At 43.9% G+C, this 15,426-nt stretch overlaps 1 protein-coding gene across 1 annotated transcript in view; it reads right to left on the bottom strand.

Moving 5' to 3' along the window:
* Window positions 1–6,055: 6,055 nt before the first annotated feature.
* Window positions 6,056–15,426, bottom strand: part of cacng2a (calcium channel, voltage-dependent, gamma subunit 2a) — a 39,166-nt gene continuing 29,795 nt past the window's right edge. The window contains exons 3-4 of the mRNA XM_028412070.1: window positions 7,957–8,097; window positions 6,056–6,651 (exon numbers count right to left, since the gene is read on the bottom strand). Of these exons, the coding sequence (XP_028267871.1) occupies window positions 6,116–6,651; window positions 7,957–8,097 (677 nt within the window). The 3' untranslated portion in view covers window positions 6,056–6,115. The remainder of the gene's footprint in view (window positions 6,652–7,956; window positions 8,098–15,426) is intronic.

The following is a 15,426-nucleotide window of genomic DNA, read 5'->3' as shown; positions in this document are numbered from 1 at the left end:
TCTGTGCTTTTCATAAAAGCCTGTCTGCACAATTTCACCCTATTAGTCCAGCCCTCCATCATCTTAAATGAGTTCCCTTCAGATGTGGGACGTAGGGGCAGCCTCAGAACCTTCTGCTTGAGGGGCACAGATTCTGAAATTAGTAGTATTTTCTGCAAAGGACCCCCATATTTAATTAACAACACTATTGTTTGTAGTCACTTTGTGTTTCTACATTATTTTGTGTCCAATTATCTGGTGATCTTGCTTCAGTTTTCAGTACCATGCGTGGTTGCTTTGTGTCTCTGGATGGTTTTTGGTTATATTGTCATAGTTTTGTGTTGCCTTGCTTCATTTTTTAGTCAATTTGTGTTTTTTTCCGCTGATCTTTTGGTATTTTTTAAGTCTGTGTGTGCCACCTTGTGTGTCAGGAGGACCTTTTGTGCATGTCTTTACTTAGTATATCAGCATTTTGCTACGATGCTGGGCACACTGACTCTTTATTCTCATTTTTTATCTTTGTAATTCTGTTTCATCAACTTGTAATTTTGTCAGTTTGTGTTTATTTGGATATCACTGTGGTCATTTGATGGATGTTCCCACCAGAACTATTAATCGTCACTTTACCAAGAAGTTTCTTTCCACACGTTCTCGCCCACCTGCTACATCTCTGATTAGTTTAGTCCTCAATCATCTTAAATGAGCTCTCCTCGGAGCAAAGGAAGAATGAAGGCAGTATTGTTTGTGACTCTGTGTGTGTGTGTGTGTGCTTCCATGCAATGGAACCTCCAGTCCAGTCCTGAGGCAGCAGCTGTTGTTAGCGGGACAGCAGCCAGGTAACCAGGGTGCATGCTGGGACAGCAGAGAGGAGGGCCAAGCATTTGATTTATGTGTGTGTGTGAGAGAGAGAGTGCAATCACTCGCACATGAATGTAGGTGTGTGCATCTGTGTGTTGAAGGGCTTCCTGGCATCGGCGACGTCCGGCTGGCACAGAGTCAGCGGCGGGGCCGTCCTGCAGAGCGAGGAAGTGGCTGGGTTGGCATGGCGTCTGGCAGGAGGACAGACTGTAGGAGGGGGACGACCGCAAACTTAGGTCCATTATTACACAGGATGGAGGCCACAGGATACAACAGGTCCAACAGTGAGACAGTCACTGTTGGACCTGTCAGTTTTTACATCTAACCTAATCAAAAGCAGAGTTTATGATACTGCAGACAGCTCTTTACCAAACTTAGATTGAATCATAATTTTTAAATAAATCAGATTTCTTACTTTTAGTCACATGTGGATACATTGGTCAGTTTTATCTTATTATGAGACATATGGGCTTAGCCTTTGGGAACATATGATGGGCCTTTTAGAGTAAATAATTTATAGCACCGAGTCAGTTAGGATTAGAAATTAGTGGCAGATCCCTAGGACTTACAAGGTGAACTCAGATGCACCACAGGTGAGCTAGAGGAGGTGTTTTGTTAGCATGTTTTTCTAATGTTGCCTGTATAGAAGTGTTTTTATTGCATAATTGTTTTCTTCTCTTCCTTTTAAGCACCAAATGATGCAGATGTGTTTTTGGGCTGTTTATCCCTATGCATTCACATTAAAGGTAAGCCAGTGATCCTGTTTTGTAGAGGACAGTGAATCTTAAGTGTTTCTCTGGGGCCTGCCAGACTGCAGCTCCTGCACCCCTGCACCGTGCCATCAGTATTCCAGGCCCGTTCATGGACACAGCGTTCCCTGAGCTGAGACGGAGGCGGCAGCAGCAGCAGCAGCAGCCCTGAGCTCCTTCTCCCTTCACACCACCAGAGGGCAGAGTGCAGCGCTCCATTTGCTTCACGCATCCCAGAGCACTTTGTGTGCTGTAGCCTACTTTGGTTCCTCCTCTTTATATCTCTCTTTCTTTTTTAAACTGCCCTCTATTCAGAGCTGGATTTAAAAGCTTCAGCTGATTTGTAAAGTTGCACTGACATGGCTCAGACTGATCCACGTATTTTTTTTCTGCAGGAAATGATGAGGCTCCTCGTTGCTTGTATCAGCAGCATTGGTGATGTGAATGTGTCATTTCAGACTATGTTTGCTCCAATGATTTTTTTTTCAGCTGGTTGACCATGCTTATAGCTCTCTGTTGCCACTCAACTCTACATGACCCAAAAATAACCCAGGGTGAGCGCAGTCAGCAACTGTCCTCTGGTCAGCACAAACAACATGCAGGTTCAGTGTTGCACGCATGCACAGGAAAAAAAAGATATGTACATTCCTCTACACTGAAGTCCACACACACACACACACACACACGTTTCAGGTTGCATTTTGTTTTTCAGTGCCGTAATTCTTAGAGAGTGAAGGACAGACTATGCAGACTTGAGTAGCTTTGGAGGCTCAGCTCCCATGGGTGCCTGCTTCTCTGTCCCAGAACATTGTCCAGTAAGGTCACACAAAGGTCATCACCTGGTTTGATGTGAGGTTATGTAACACAGCCGGCTATAGTGTTTGCTTTTTATTTTTTCAAGCCCAGGCAGAGTGAAGCCTCACCACCTCCACCCTATCTACCCTCTGTGTCTTTGATCGGCACAGCAGGATCAGGAGTTGGGACATAGGGGGAGAAAAAATAGTCCACGGAAGCTCAGTGGAGAGTCCTGGTGATGCAGGGTCCAAACTCATACATACATGGAACATCAGGTCTGAGGACACAGATTTTAAATTTGACTTCAGTCAGAAAATTCATGTTTTAAACTTAATGAAGAGGTAAGGTGCCAAAGTGCCAACCCCTTTGTTAGACCATAATATGTGGTTGTGATGCAAGCCTAAACAATTTCTAGATACAAATTGTGTTTCAATTTAAATAAGGATTTTAAAATTGATTTGTAAAAGGAAAAAAAAAAGGTCGCTCATAACTAATCAATGAGTAACTTGAGATATTTTCCCTAGGAACTTAAGATACAGATATAACTAACACTGTGCAGCACAATACATGTTATTGGTTACATGTGGATATTTTAAAAAGGAAACCTGAATCCCTCTATAGAGCCAGACAGGACCCATGTCTAGAATGAGATTTGATTTAAAATGCTGTCAGCAGCTTCTCTCCAAATCACAAACGAGTTCTGAACTAGTCCTTGCCCTCCCAAGACTGTGATACTGCGGTTGATGTATTGTTTCTCAGACATTTACAGCCCTGCTGCCTGGCAGGTCCAACTCACTGCAAAGTACAAGACAAGACATCCTTCTGAAAAAGTTATGAGAGAGAAGCCAAAGAAGACAGCGAAGACAAAATGGGGAGGATATGCCGAGAGGAGGCGAGAAGTGACAGAAGAAACTGACTTATTCATCCCTAAAACATATTAAAAATGTGACATTCAGACAGTAGCACCAAGGCCAGGTGCTGCTTTGTGAGAAAGCCAGTACCTCTAAGCCTCATCCTAACACACACACACGCTTTCTCTTTAATGTAATCCAGGCTTGAAAATGGCTTCTGCTTATGAATTCTGAATAAAGAAGGCTATACATAAAAAAGGCCTATTCATTTAGATTGCTACGTTGACAACTTTTTCCTCAAAATTTATGCAGAGCGACTCGTGTCCCTGAACTCAGATAGTGGCTCATCAAAATCTCAGCACTTTTTTCCACAAAAACTTTCACCCCCCATATTTGATGAATCTCTGTCCAAAACTTACTGTAAATCTATGGAAGAGGAATTTTTATTTATTTTCCTTAAATGACCTCCTTCAGACAGACAGACTGAACATGAACCTCTTTTTGTCTCTGCTTTGCCTCAACGGTATACATGAGCACTTCACACACACACAAACATACACACTCACATCAGTGTGTTAGTTGTCTTGAAAGCAATGCTTTTAGGGAGGTGGTGTAGAAAGGTGTCGGATGCTCTCTTCGCTCTGGTAGAATAGACCCAGTGTTGTTATTGCAAACCTGTGTTTCTTTCTCAGAAATGCTACATCCTAGAAAGATGCTGCAACTGTTTGTGTTTTACACGCTGCCTTCTTTGGGTGGGTGGGGGGGGGGGTGCTCAGTGGAGGATAAATGAGCTGTATTTGTACAGCAGGAGTCAGGAAAGTTGCTTTGTTAAACAGCACTTTGTTCATGCAGTAACCTCAAAGACATTTGATGGCTGGTACAGATATTTTTGTCTTGCGGCTCCCGTTGGTCGATTACAGCATGTTATCACCATTTTAACAACAGCAGGCTGAGGTCGTGGTTTTAGCAGAGCACACAAGGTTTTATGTGTGACAGCTCAGCTTTTATTTTTATGGGCGTATCGAGGCTGATGCCAATATTTTTTTTCTGGAGTGAAGTTGCCAAACAGCCAATATATGTTGTATAGTATATTCAGTGTCAGAATGTCAGGGGGGACATTTACAAACTGTTACAAAAATATGATTTCTTAATAATGAAGAGAGGTAATCATGGGCTTATATACAGAGGAAAAAAATATAATGAAAAAGATGAGGAGCTTATAATTATGAAAAAAAATCAAAGTGGGAAACTGCCTTTATGTGTTTGTTGTGTCCACACTGTTATGAGAAGTTACAAACACACACAAACAAAAATAAAGTGTCGTAAGGTAAAGTGTGTTAGAGACACGCGCTGAAACGTGCTGATTTCTTCCCCCTAGGGTTCGTATTTTATTCATCAGGACTTGATGCATCCAAGTATAGGATCATTCGGTTTTTGGCACCTTTAAAGATTTTCATTTTCAATTTGAACAACACATTAAAAATCAAAACAACAAAAAAAAAAAAACAAAAAAGAAATGACTAAGGCTGTGTGAGTTTGAAAAATAAAATACATACATACATATATTTATATATTTATAAAGAAATCAACCAAACCATTTTTTTTGTTTGTTTTTTTAAAAAAAGCAGTTTTGTTCAGTGTAGATTGTTTGGATTGTCCCACAAAAAGCAATAAAGATAAAATGAACTAAATAAATAAAAAATTAAACATAAGAAAAAATACACATGAAAACATTAATACTTTAGCGCCTTTGCTTTTTTTCCCCCCTTATAATTATTAACCTTTAAAACTTAAGTTTCTCAAGAGCAGATTTGCTGTAATTTTCATAGCATGCATTTAATTTTTGAAATTGTGAATCACTTAGCTTCTCTTGTACTATTTCATGTTTAACTTTTTGTTTTTATTTTTGTTTGGCATCCTCTTCTTTTCCTTTTCCCTCTGCTGCTTCCTTTTTTTTTATTTCGCAGAGGTCGTGTTTAGGAGTCTTTGTGAACTTTGACCCCTTGTTGTTAAGATCTTTCTGTTCAAAGGGTTCAACTCTCCCGATACGACCCCCCCACCCCCAGAAAAAGAAAGCGAACAGGGACTGAGAAAAAGGCGAGAAGGTTCTATTAAAAGAATAGATATTATTCTACCGCCTGTGTCTGCCTCTGGTGGCATCAGTTGCTGCTACCTAAAGGTCCTTCTCGTGTTCTCGACCTTCAAAATGAACAGGTACTAAAAGAGTCTTTTTCTCATGTTACCAACAGCACTTGGTTTAGTTAACTTGTTTTTTTTCCTTTTTTGCTTCTGTATCTCTTGATTATTAACGTAATAATTTATTTATAAAAGTAATACATATATATATATATATAGTACCTTTTGTTAGAGATTACAGATTGGGGTCATTCTTACTGAATCCCAAGCTGTAACAATTCACAGTTTTAATGCAAAAAATGGAGTCAATAAATAAAAGTGTATATCTGAGCGGTGGGATGGCTGAGGGGGAGCTTGACCTGTTGCTCCAACCAAACCTGTGGGGCAAAACTGTCAAACCAAAGGGCAATGAAATCATGAAATCGATTCTGTATCTCATTAATGCCCATCCCCGCCAACCCCACCCTTTCAGTGCCCTGAACCTAATAAACAAACCCAGCACGAGAAAAACCACAGATCTTACTCTCTCAGGACCACCTGACCCATTTGCACACCTTTCTGCCATTCAGTCCAGGAACACAGCAGATTTGTTGAAACTCTCTCAACAATCGTAAATGGAAAAAGTCATGCAGCTGAACAAAAAGAACAAAATGTCTATAAACATGGAAATCCATCTCCTCTGGGGGCGTTCTGCACCCACTGTGTCTCCTGGTCTCTGTCGGGCCGGCCTGGCCTTTGTGGACTCGCTCATACAGGCGTGGTGCGACGGTTCGCTGTGTTGGTGTGGCTCGAGTCTTTCAGGTCCTTCTGGATGCAGTTGTGGACCTGCAGGAAGTTGTGGTCCCTCTCAGAGTTGTAGGTGGCGGTGGGTGTGCCGGAGGACTTGAGGGTGTCCCGGGGGAGCGTGTACATGGAGATCTCCGTGGATGGCAGCGCGCTGAAGCCCTTGAGGCCCACTGGTGAGGTGTCACGGGAATGTGATGGGTCTGTAGAGCGGGAAGAGGAACGCGAACGGCGTCTGTAGCGGTACCGGTAGCTGGGGATCCGCGTTATGGCCGAGCCTTGGAGGTAGTCGGCTGCCCGTGCCCCTAGTCGCAGCTGTCGATGGCGGTCGATGAACATGTGCACAGCCAAGACACCCACCATCTCAGCCATGATGAAAGAAAGGGCGCCAAAATAAAAGGACCAGCCGTACGAGTAGCTGTTCTTCTTCGAGTCGCTTTTTGACGGGTCCCCCGCGTTGGCTGATATGTACACGATGATCCCGATGATGTTGCTCAGGCCTGACGGGTAAGTAGATGGAGGACGTGGTTGATGGGTTCATGGGGAAAAAGATGGAGGAAAGGGACAAAGAGAAACAAGACAGGAAGTATCAGTCAATATGAGCTCATAGAGTTATTCTTGGTAGCTTAATATGCAGAATCATACCAAGTATGAGTGCTGATTCATGCACTGTACAGTGTGTACTAATCCTGTCCACCTCCAGCATGACTGATATTAGACTCTTAATCTTTGCCCTTCCAGTGAGAAACAGGGCGGCTTCATGTCTTGATGCAGATTATTTGGGACAGAGCATAAAATAATCCTATGCTGGAGCTGTGTTCTTCTTCTGCAGACGGCACATTGATTTGTTAGTTTAGTCACACACGGAGAAATGTTTGACATGGTGTATCAGGGAAGATGGATCGTAGGGAAAGTGTGTCAGGGACACCATATTTTTAGAGACGAGTCCCAATGGGTGGCTTTGAGCCTGGCAACAGGATCAAGAGGAAGGAAAGGAAGACAAAAGAGAAAGTGGCTTGATGCTGCGGACTACTGAACGTATATGATGGTACAGTTTTAATTACTGATAACTAGTTTAGCCATCACTTTTAAGTAAGCATATTCAGCTTCAGTTTGTTACAGTCAGAAGTATATTTTTACTTATTCTGTATATTAGAACTTGTCTTGATTGTCTGATCATTTTCACCTTTGCCTCTTCATGGTTTTGTTGGGTCTTTCTTTCAGGTCTAATCCCACTTCCTAACTTTCGTCCTTCTTTATTGTTGTTGTCTTTTGTGTTACTTAATAAAGATGTGTTAGCAACAGGTGAAGCAGACATCCAAACCTTTTTTGTCTCAGCTATGTATTCCTTCACCTCCTCCTGGGAAAGCTGCTCCCATGCCAGCCAGCTGGGAAATATCATTTCTCCAGTGAGGCTGAAGTCAGCCCTGGGGCCTCCAGCCAGCTGGCTGTGCCTAATAGACCTCTAAAGGAAGGTCCTTGGAGGTAAGTTGTTATCAGGAGCTCAAACCACCTCAGCTGCCTCCACTTTGAGCCTCTCCCTATCTTAGTAGATGTTGGAGAGTCAGCCTGACCATCGTGCAAAGGAGAGTTGCTGTGCGTTCTTGTTCTTTTAGCCATGATCCAAATCTCATGACCAGTCGGGCACAGTGACTGCGTTACTGCATTAGAGAGGTACCAATGACATGTTGTACATTTGTACCAGTGATAGCTGCAACCAGCTTAAACCAGAAAGGTTTACTGCTTGGGGGTTGTTCCTTCAGTTCAAGTGCACATACTGTATCTGTATCTGGTGTTTGACTCACCTGCAGACACAAAGAAGATCCCTGCACTGAGGATGATGTTGTGGCGTGACTTGTAGAACTCACTGGCTGCTATACACAGGCCTCCCATGAAGAGCAAGATGACGCTGAGGATGGGGAAGATGCTGGAGGCTCGCACCGCACCTGGAAGTCAGCAGAAGACAATGGGGACAGAACGAAAATGACGGGGGAAGTGGGTGAAAGCAGAATGGGATGTGATTTGGTGCACACACACACACAGATAGAGGAAGACAGGGCAGGAGAGGAAGAGGGGAAATCAAAGGGAGCAAGGAACAAAGACAGAAAGGCACATTAGGATCCATTTCAGCATCTGTTTCTTGTGTGTGAGCACATCCTAATCAACACCCCATCAGGCCTGTGAAAGACTTCATCAACACTGTCTAGAGAGTGTGTATCCCCACAGTGAGCCTGTTACCCAACCTTATGTAATCACAACCTCTCCCTTCCTCTGCACACTCCTCCACAGACCATGGAACCAACTGGTTCCTTTATGGAGCTTCATGCGATAGGCAGTTAACAAAAGAAGTGCCATAAGGCTCTGGCGTGAACATCAGCCAGGCCGCAGTGCAGAGGGACGTCCTTGAAACACCACAGCGTCCTTGCCGCTAATTATCAAGAAGCAAAAACTGTATATACAGGATATGATGTTACTTTTTGAGGTCAGAACCGGGTCAAAAAATAAGCTGTTCCACCCCCTGAGGTGTCAGGTATAATTAGAGTCATGCTGGAGTTTGAGAAGCAGACAGTTGTTTGAGTCATGCAGGAGAAACAATAAGCAAGTCCTCCAAAGCGTCACCTGCATCCCACAGGCTCTCTGAATTCACCTCCTCTCTTCTCTCCCCCTCTCCCCTCTGCTGTTTAACATGCACACTTAAACTTTCATCAGGCTGGTTAAATTTTCACCACTTCACCTCATCTCCCCACGTGGCTGCTGCCTCAGCACTTTTCCTAGCTTTTCCCCAAAGTGCTGACGCTGGCTTGGGTGGCTCTGTGCTGAACTGTACCTCCACAGGGACCAGCCAGGGGTCCCGGCGGCCCATCTGCCTGCCTACCTGCTGCCATTCATCACAACCCCCCCCCCCCCCCTTTTGCTTTCTATCCCAGGTTCCTTTATCTCCTCCTCACCTCCTCGTTCAGACACAGAGGCTTCATGGCGACTGGCAGGCTCGGTGGGAAAGTTACCCTGAGCCCACAGGCAAGCTGATAGACAGCTGCAGCGCCAAGCGGTGGCCACAGCTGGCTGGACACACACCCCACCGTTTGGGTTCTCACCAGTAACTACAGCAACACGGCAACTGATGAGGCTCTGCATGCTAATTTAGCTGCCTCATACTGCATGCAGCCAGATATTAGGATTAACAGTGGCTTTGTTTCCAGAGTTTCACATCTATTCAAGATTTAATAAACAAACATATCACACAGTACTTTGCAAGTCTTTTTAATCACATAAACACCTTAATAGCTTGAAGCACTGAAAAGGTTTGTCATGTGACCAATTGACTGGGTGCCAAAAGCCATGAAGGCAGGTCCTGCACAGATGGAGAAATAGATGCAAGAGCTTCTATTAAGTCTGGATTTACTGTCCATAGGGGACACATGGATCTCTATCCCAAAATCTGAACTGACCAGTCAATCATCAGAGCTGTCATGGTCACACTCACCATCAGAAAAACACATTTCTTCAACTCACTTCTGATGTATAGGCAATGTATGGAGTTTTCTGTCTAAAAAAAGGTGTTAATAAGTCTTTCCTATTCATTGAGGACTATTGCAAAGTGACCTCCTGGAGAATTGTGGGATTGCTAAAATATAATGATTCTACATTTTTAAGGCTTAAATAAACTGAAACTGACACAGCTATTAAAACAGTACTGCAGGAAGTGATGTGAGCTCACTGAGTTTTGGATCAGGCCCGTTTCTGACCTTGTTAAATTGCATCGTCCCCCTCAGAAATGAGTGACAGTTCGTCATCTGGTCTCTCATCATGATCCAAACACAGGAAGCAGGAGAGGCTCCGGCAGCGCACAGGAGGAGGCACAGTGTGTTCACAGATTTTATATACTCTGTGAAACATTTAAGTGTTGTTTACAGATTCATGTGTTTAATGTATAAAGGCCTAATGGACAGCCCTGTCATCCAACACTTTGGTTCAGGGAAGATATTTCAACGAGTGGCCCGATTGCTCTAAAATGTGGTACGGTGATTTGCAGGCTCCTGTAGGATCAGTATTATTGATTCTCGCGACCCCCCTGACCTATTTGCATGTGCTGCGATCAGGCCAAAACTTCATACTTGTACACTGAACACATAGGAACAATAATTTTAAACATATTCACCTACTCTGGCTTCTGATTTGTGTGTTTTTGTGTGGAGGAAACCTTTAAACAGGCGCCAGCAGATCGAAACAAATGCCCCAGCTGTCACTTTTATGATAATAGGATGGAAATGACCGGAGCTGTTAAGCTTACGAGATTCATGGTCCAGTAGCTAGCCTGAGCACCTTTATGAATGTGTTTTTGACCCGACACTGTAATGTCTCTGCTCCCTGTCCCACCTGCATTTATCATATCATCACTCAACACTGTGATGTGCTTATCACTTTCTTTAACCTTGCACCGAAACAGCCGGACCACTGAGCTTCAATCTGTATGATGAAGAAGACTTTAATGCCGTTATTCAGCACCTTCCATTTTTCTTTCATCTGTCTGTCCCTGTCTGCTGCACACGGTCATCCCGCTCGTCTTTGTCACCCAGCAAATGCCCCCCCATCTCATCCTTTCTTTGTCTTTTTTCCATCTCTCTCTCACTTAATTCCCACTCAGTCAAAGCACAAGACAGTTTGAAAGATAAAGTGTCATCCTGCCCTCCTTTTCCCCTCTCCCACTTGTCACCGTGCTCGTCCAGAGGGGATTGTGGGGTTTAGGGTTACCGGTGAGGGAGGGTGATTAAATATTAAGTTGTCCTGAGAGTTGACCCTGCTCCTGTGCTCCAATCTGAACACACCGCTCCTTCTAAAGCCACCCCCCCTTTCGTCTTTGTCTCCATCACCCTGTATCCCGTTAACCCCCAAAAGTATTGACACGGCCACATTCACAGCACATTACCTGGGAGAGGGCACAGGGGCTCTTTTTCATCCATCAGCTTCATTTGCAGAGACAAAAGAGGGATCAAGGGCCAGCCGAATTTATTGATTGTTGACAGTGGGGCTGTTTAATGGTGCGGGATCTCAAGGTGACACCAAAGTTGGTGAAACCTCAGAGAGGCTCGGTTACAGACAAACTTACAGAGGAAAAGTAAAGGGAATTTGGCCTCGGTTTACAAAGTAGGGTCAGCATGGGTATCTACAAAAATCCTTTTATCACCTTTTATCATGAATTTATTATGTTATCATTTATGCTGTAAAATGGATATTAGATTGATAGTTATTTCCTGTTTTGTTTGCAAAGGAAGCCACATAACTCCACTCATAGGTTTCCCACCTGTGTGATTACCTGTTCTGCCCTGATGTGATTCACCTGTGTCTCTCTGTGTATTCAGTCTGCTCCACCCTCCTGCTGTGCCTTGTCTCCATGGCATTCATTGAAAGCATCATTTGACCCCTGAACCCTAAATATTATTAAATGCTTATATTTTGAATCTGTTTAGCCTAGGGCTGTCTGATCACCCCAAATGCCACCATAACAAGCTCATTTAATACAACATCACATATCAGTGAAACCTTTACCGCTCTTTAGGCTGACACACAGATGAACTCAGCTGGTTTCTACAGCAGCAGCGCCTCAGGTGTGAGAGCTTCTGAGAACTCTTGTAGGCTATGTGATGCTGCTTACCAAGTCAAGAAGATCTAACTCGTTTAGATGGCTTCCAGGGTCCTGCAGTGCTACAGTGCTTCCCCTGTCCTATGCATCCCTCTGTATTGACAACCATGTTTAGCACTGCACTGAAAAGTGCAGTGACCTTCACAGTGACCTCCCAGCATGCAGTGTGCCTTTCATTGGGATTGGGCTGCAGTTTGCTGTGCCAACATGCCCCTGGGTTTGGCTGACCACGCTCTACCTCGGAAGGAAAGGCTGAAGTCCCTGCAGATTTTTCATGCCAGGATGCACTCTGCTCTCCTGCGTAATACTGAATGTGTCAGTGCTCACTTATCGTATGTATGAAGCTCAGATGCCTGTTGCCTGCAGTGAGAGGGCAGAGGATGGGAATTGTTGGGGCAGTAACTATGCCCCAAGGCAAGAGAGGTTACCTATTTAAAATCAGTTCTTCCTCTGCACATTCTGGAGGCTTCACATCTTCACTTAAGGATCGGCTGAGCCCTTGTCAGAGTTTTGGATCCTGCCTGGAGGGATGTTTAAGCACAGCAGCATCCCTGGAGGGAAGGCAGGCAGAGTGACTGACAGGCTGACAGATAGACGGGGACTAGTCTCTGCTGTGGATGTGTGCAGAAAAAAAGGGCAGAACCATAATACACCATGTTATCTGGAGTGCTATTAGCAAAAGGCTAATGCCAGTTACCTCTGAAAGCCAAAAAAAGACCTCAGAAACTTGAGCTGTGTAGTGGCTGATAATAAAAGACTAAATTACCACTATAGTAATTTTCTCTAAATGAATAAAAGCTGTGACAATTATTGCAAACAGTGAGATGTCCTGACAGTCAAATGTGCACATTCATACCATGTGTCTTACTGTGTGCCTGAACAAAATATTCATTGTGCCTTGCATAATGACAATAATTTAAAAGAAAAAGTATATTCACACAGTGGTGTGGCTGCTGTAAGTAGTCGAGGTGAAGGGTGTGTTGTTTTCACACATTTAGTAAAAGACCCAATTGCCATAAATGTCACGTCATCATGTTCTCAAAGGAACTGTGACGCTCATTAACTGTACATCTGTTACAACTTCACAGTGTACAGAGGAGGCCCGGTGAATGGTGATTATCCCAGCCAGGGTGACATTATTTTGACAGATGGCTGCTGGGATGGTCACAGTCCTGTGAGAGAGTGGTAAAAACGCGTGGTAAAATGCTGTCAATCTCCGTCCAAATGAAAGCTTTGACCTCAGTGCTAATAGCTAATGACAGTGGCGACCTCCACAGTGTCTTGTGTTTCTGAAGCCCTTCGCTTTGCGGCCTACATGAAAGGATGCTCTCAGGAGCCCTGTGATTAGCACCGAGGTCACTGTTTTGATTTGGGTCGAGGTCATGATCACAGAGGAGCGGAGGCTGTTAGGATTTATTTTCGCCCACGACACCCACAGTCGTGTCATATGTAGTTGAGGACAGTTTCTAAGGCTATGCACAGCTTAAGATCTAACAGCTCTGTGGTACCCTGTTTAAAGTCAAACAACAATTTTACAAGTCAGATGATGCTCCAACAGTGACAATAGTTTTGTCCTTGTTAAAACTAAAAATACAAAAACAGATAAATCTGCTTGTAGGGCTAACATCTCCTCTAACAAGTCCAGCTGCCTCACTTCAAACGCTTGGATAGAAAAGTGTACAAATGTTAGCCTAGCCAGCTAACTAAGCCTAAAAGCTAGCAACCTTACTTCCAGAGGCAAAGGGGCAAGCTAGGTAACTCATTACATGGGGCTACAGGATGAAAACTACAAAAATATAGCACAGCTAGGACGTAACGCTTCCATATCAGAGTTCATATTAGATAGAAGCCCTGACCTACTCTTTATTGGTTTAGTTCAACTACAGTCAGCCAATCATGACACAAACTCAATTAACAAACTTTGCATTAACCTAAAAAGTGTGTGTATATGCTCATCCATCCAAAAATGTGTAAAATAAGACAATCGTCTGTTTGTAGTATAAATAACACAAAGTTGCACCAAACTGTGATAAAGAAAAGTAAAAAAAATGACAGGTTTTCTGTTGGTTGGTGGCTGCCTCCCTTGTGTTGATTGGCACTTTTGTATTTACCACCACCATCACTGCTTGTTTTCCTGTCAATAGCAGTAATGAGAACTGGCACACATGTTTACTTTCCCCAGATGGAGTAAATCTCACCTAGTTCGATTTTTTAGTGCTGATTATTCTTGTTGTTTGGTGTCTCTGATCCTTCAAACACACATATGTGATGGTGGAGAAGTAGGCTAAAGAGGAGTATAACATTACAGCACAGTGATGAGTAATGAGTCATTAATATTCCTGAGGACTGACTAACACTGGCTGCAGTTTGCCTTTTTCTGTCTCGCTGCACAGACGAGTCGCTCTCTGCTTGGGACCAGAGTGATGGAGGCTTGTTAGCCCCGCCCCTCCCTGGCCCCAGCCCTGCCATCCTGCCACCATGCGTGCCAACCTGCTTGCAGAGACACAGGGTGAGAGCGGATACTGTGTGTACTGTATTGATCAGCACGGCTGCAGGTCAGGCTGGTGTCCGCGCACTGGCACTCTTCTGCGCTGGCTGACAAACAACTTAACAAGACTGAACACACGTGCAGGCCTGTGGCGGGGATTTTAACAACAGCTGGTCCTCCTCAATGCCACAGCAGCTTCATACACAAAACCTTGACATGGTGTATGAATGGAATAGAATAGAATATACTTTATTAACCCCTTTGGGAAGGTCCCTCAGGGAAATTCGGGAATGAGCAACTTTGTTGAGAGTTAGATCATTTTACTTTATAGTCAAGTCAGAATTTTAGACTTGTATCAATGTTGTTGAAATAAGGAAACCACATCTGGCTTTAATTGTAACTTCCTTTCTTTTCCTTTACACACATGCAGTGTACATGTGTACATGTACATGGACATGCACAGTGTCCTCTTCACAAAGGCATCTCTTTGCACCTCTCTTCCATCCTTTCCCTCCTCTCTCACTTTCTCCCTCTCTCTTTTCATTGACAGGGTTGAGAAAAAATTAGCATTGGCTCTTAATCAGCCTCCTCCAGCCCTGAATGTGCTGATGTGCAGGACGGGGTCATGCTAATCAGGTGCCTCAGCTCCCGGGCACATTGATTTAATACTACAAACGCTTATTAATCCCCTTCCACAACTCTTCCTCCTCATCATCTTCCTCAATACTGAGCCCTTGCACCGTCCTCGCTTGCTGCCCCTTAACGCACCTCCCCATCGACCTGGCATCAAACATCTACCAAAAGTGTGAAAATACACAGCGTGAAACAATGTGCAAAGACAATGGAAATTAGCTTTGGTGGCTAAATTTAAAAATTTGCATGAATGCTGACGCAGCTGTCAGCCCCTATCTAAAAGCTGATGTGTCTTGACACTGCAGCGTGCAGGCAGAATGCAATTTGACATGAACTGATTAGAAAATAAATGCAGGTTTCACTCTCTGGCATTTATAAAGTAGCACAGGAGGGGGAGCTGAGATATTCAGATGTGACGTTTACGATACCTCTGGGAATTCATTAGTGTCGCACTGTTTGTGTTTCTACCTGTAATTTCTGCTGTGAAAATGGAGTCTTCATCAACTAATTGTT

The sequence above is a fragment of the Parambassis ranga genome, chromosome 8 (assembly GCF_900634625.1).
Source record: "Parambassis ranga chromosome 8, fParRan2.1, whole genome shotgun sequence".
In the NCBI taxonomy this organism is placed as follows: Eukaryota; Metazoa; Chordata; class Actinopteri; family Ambassidae; genus Parambassis; species Parambassis ranga.
Note: the sequence above shows the minus strand (reverse complement) of the source record. Positions and strands in the feature narration are given on the sequence as shown.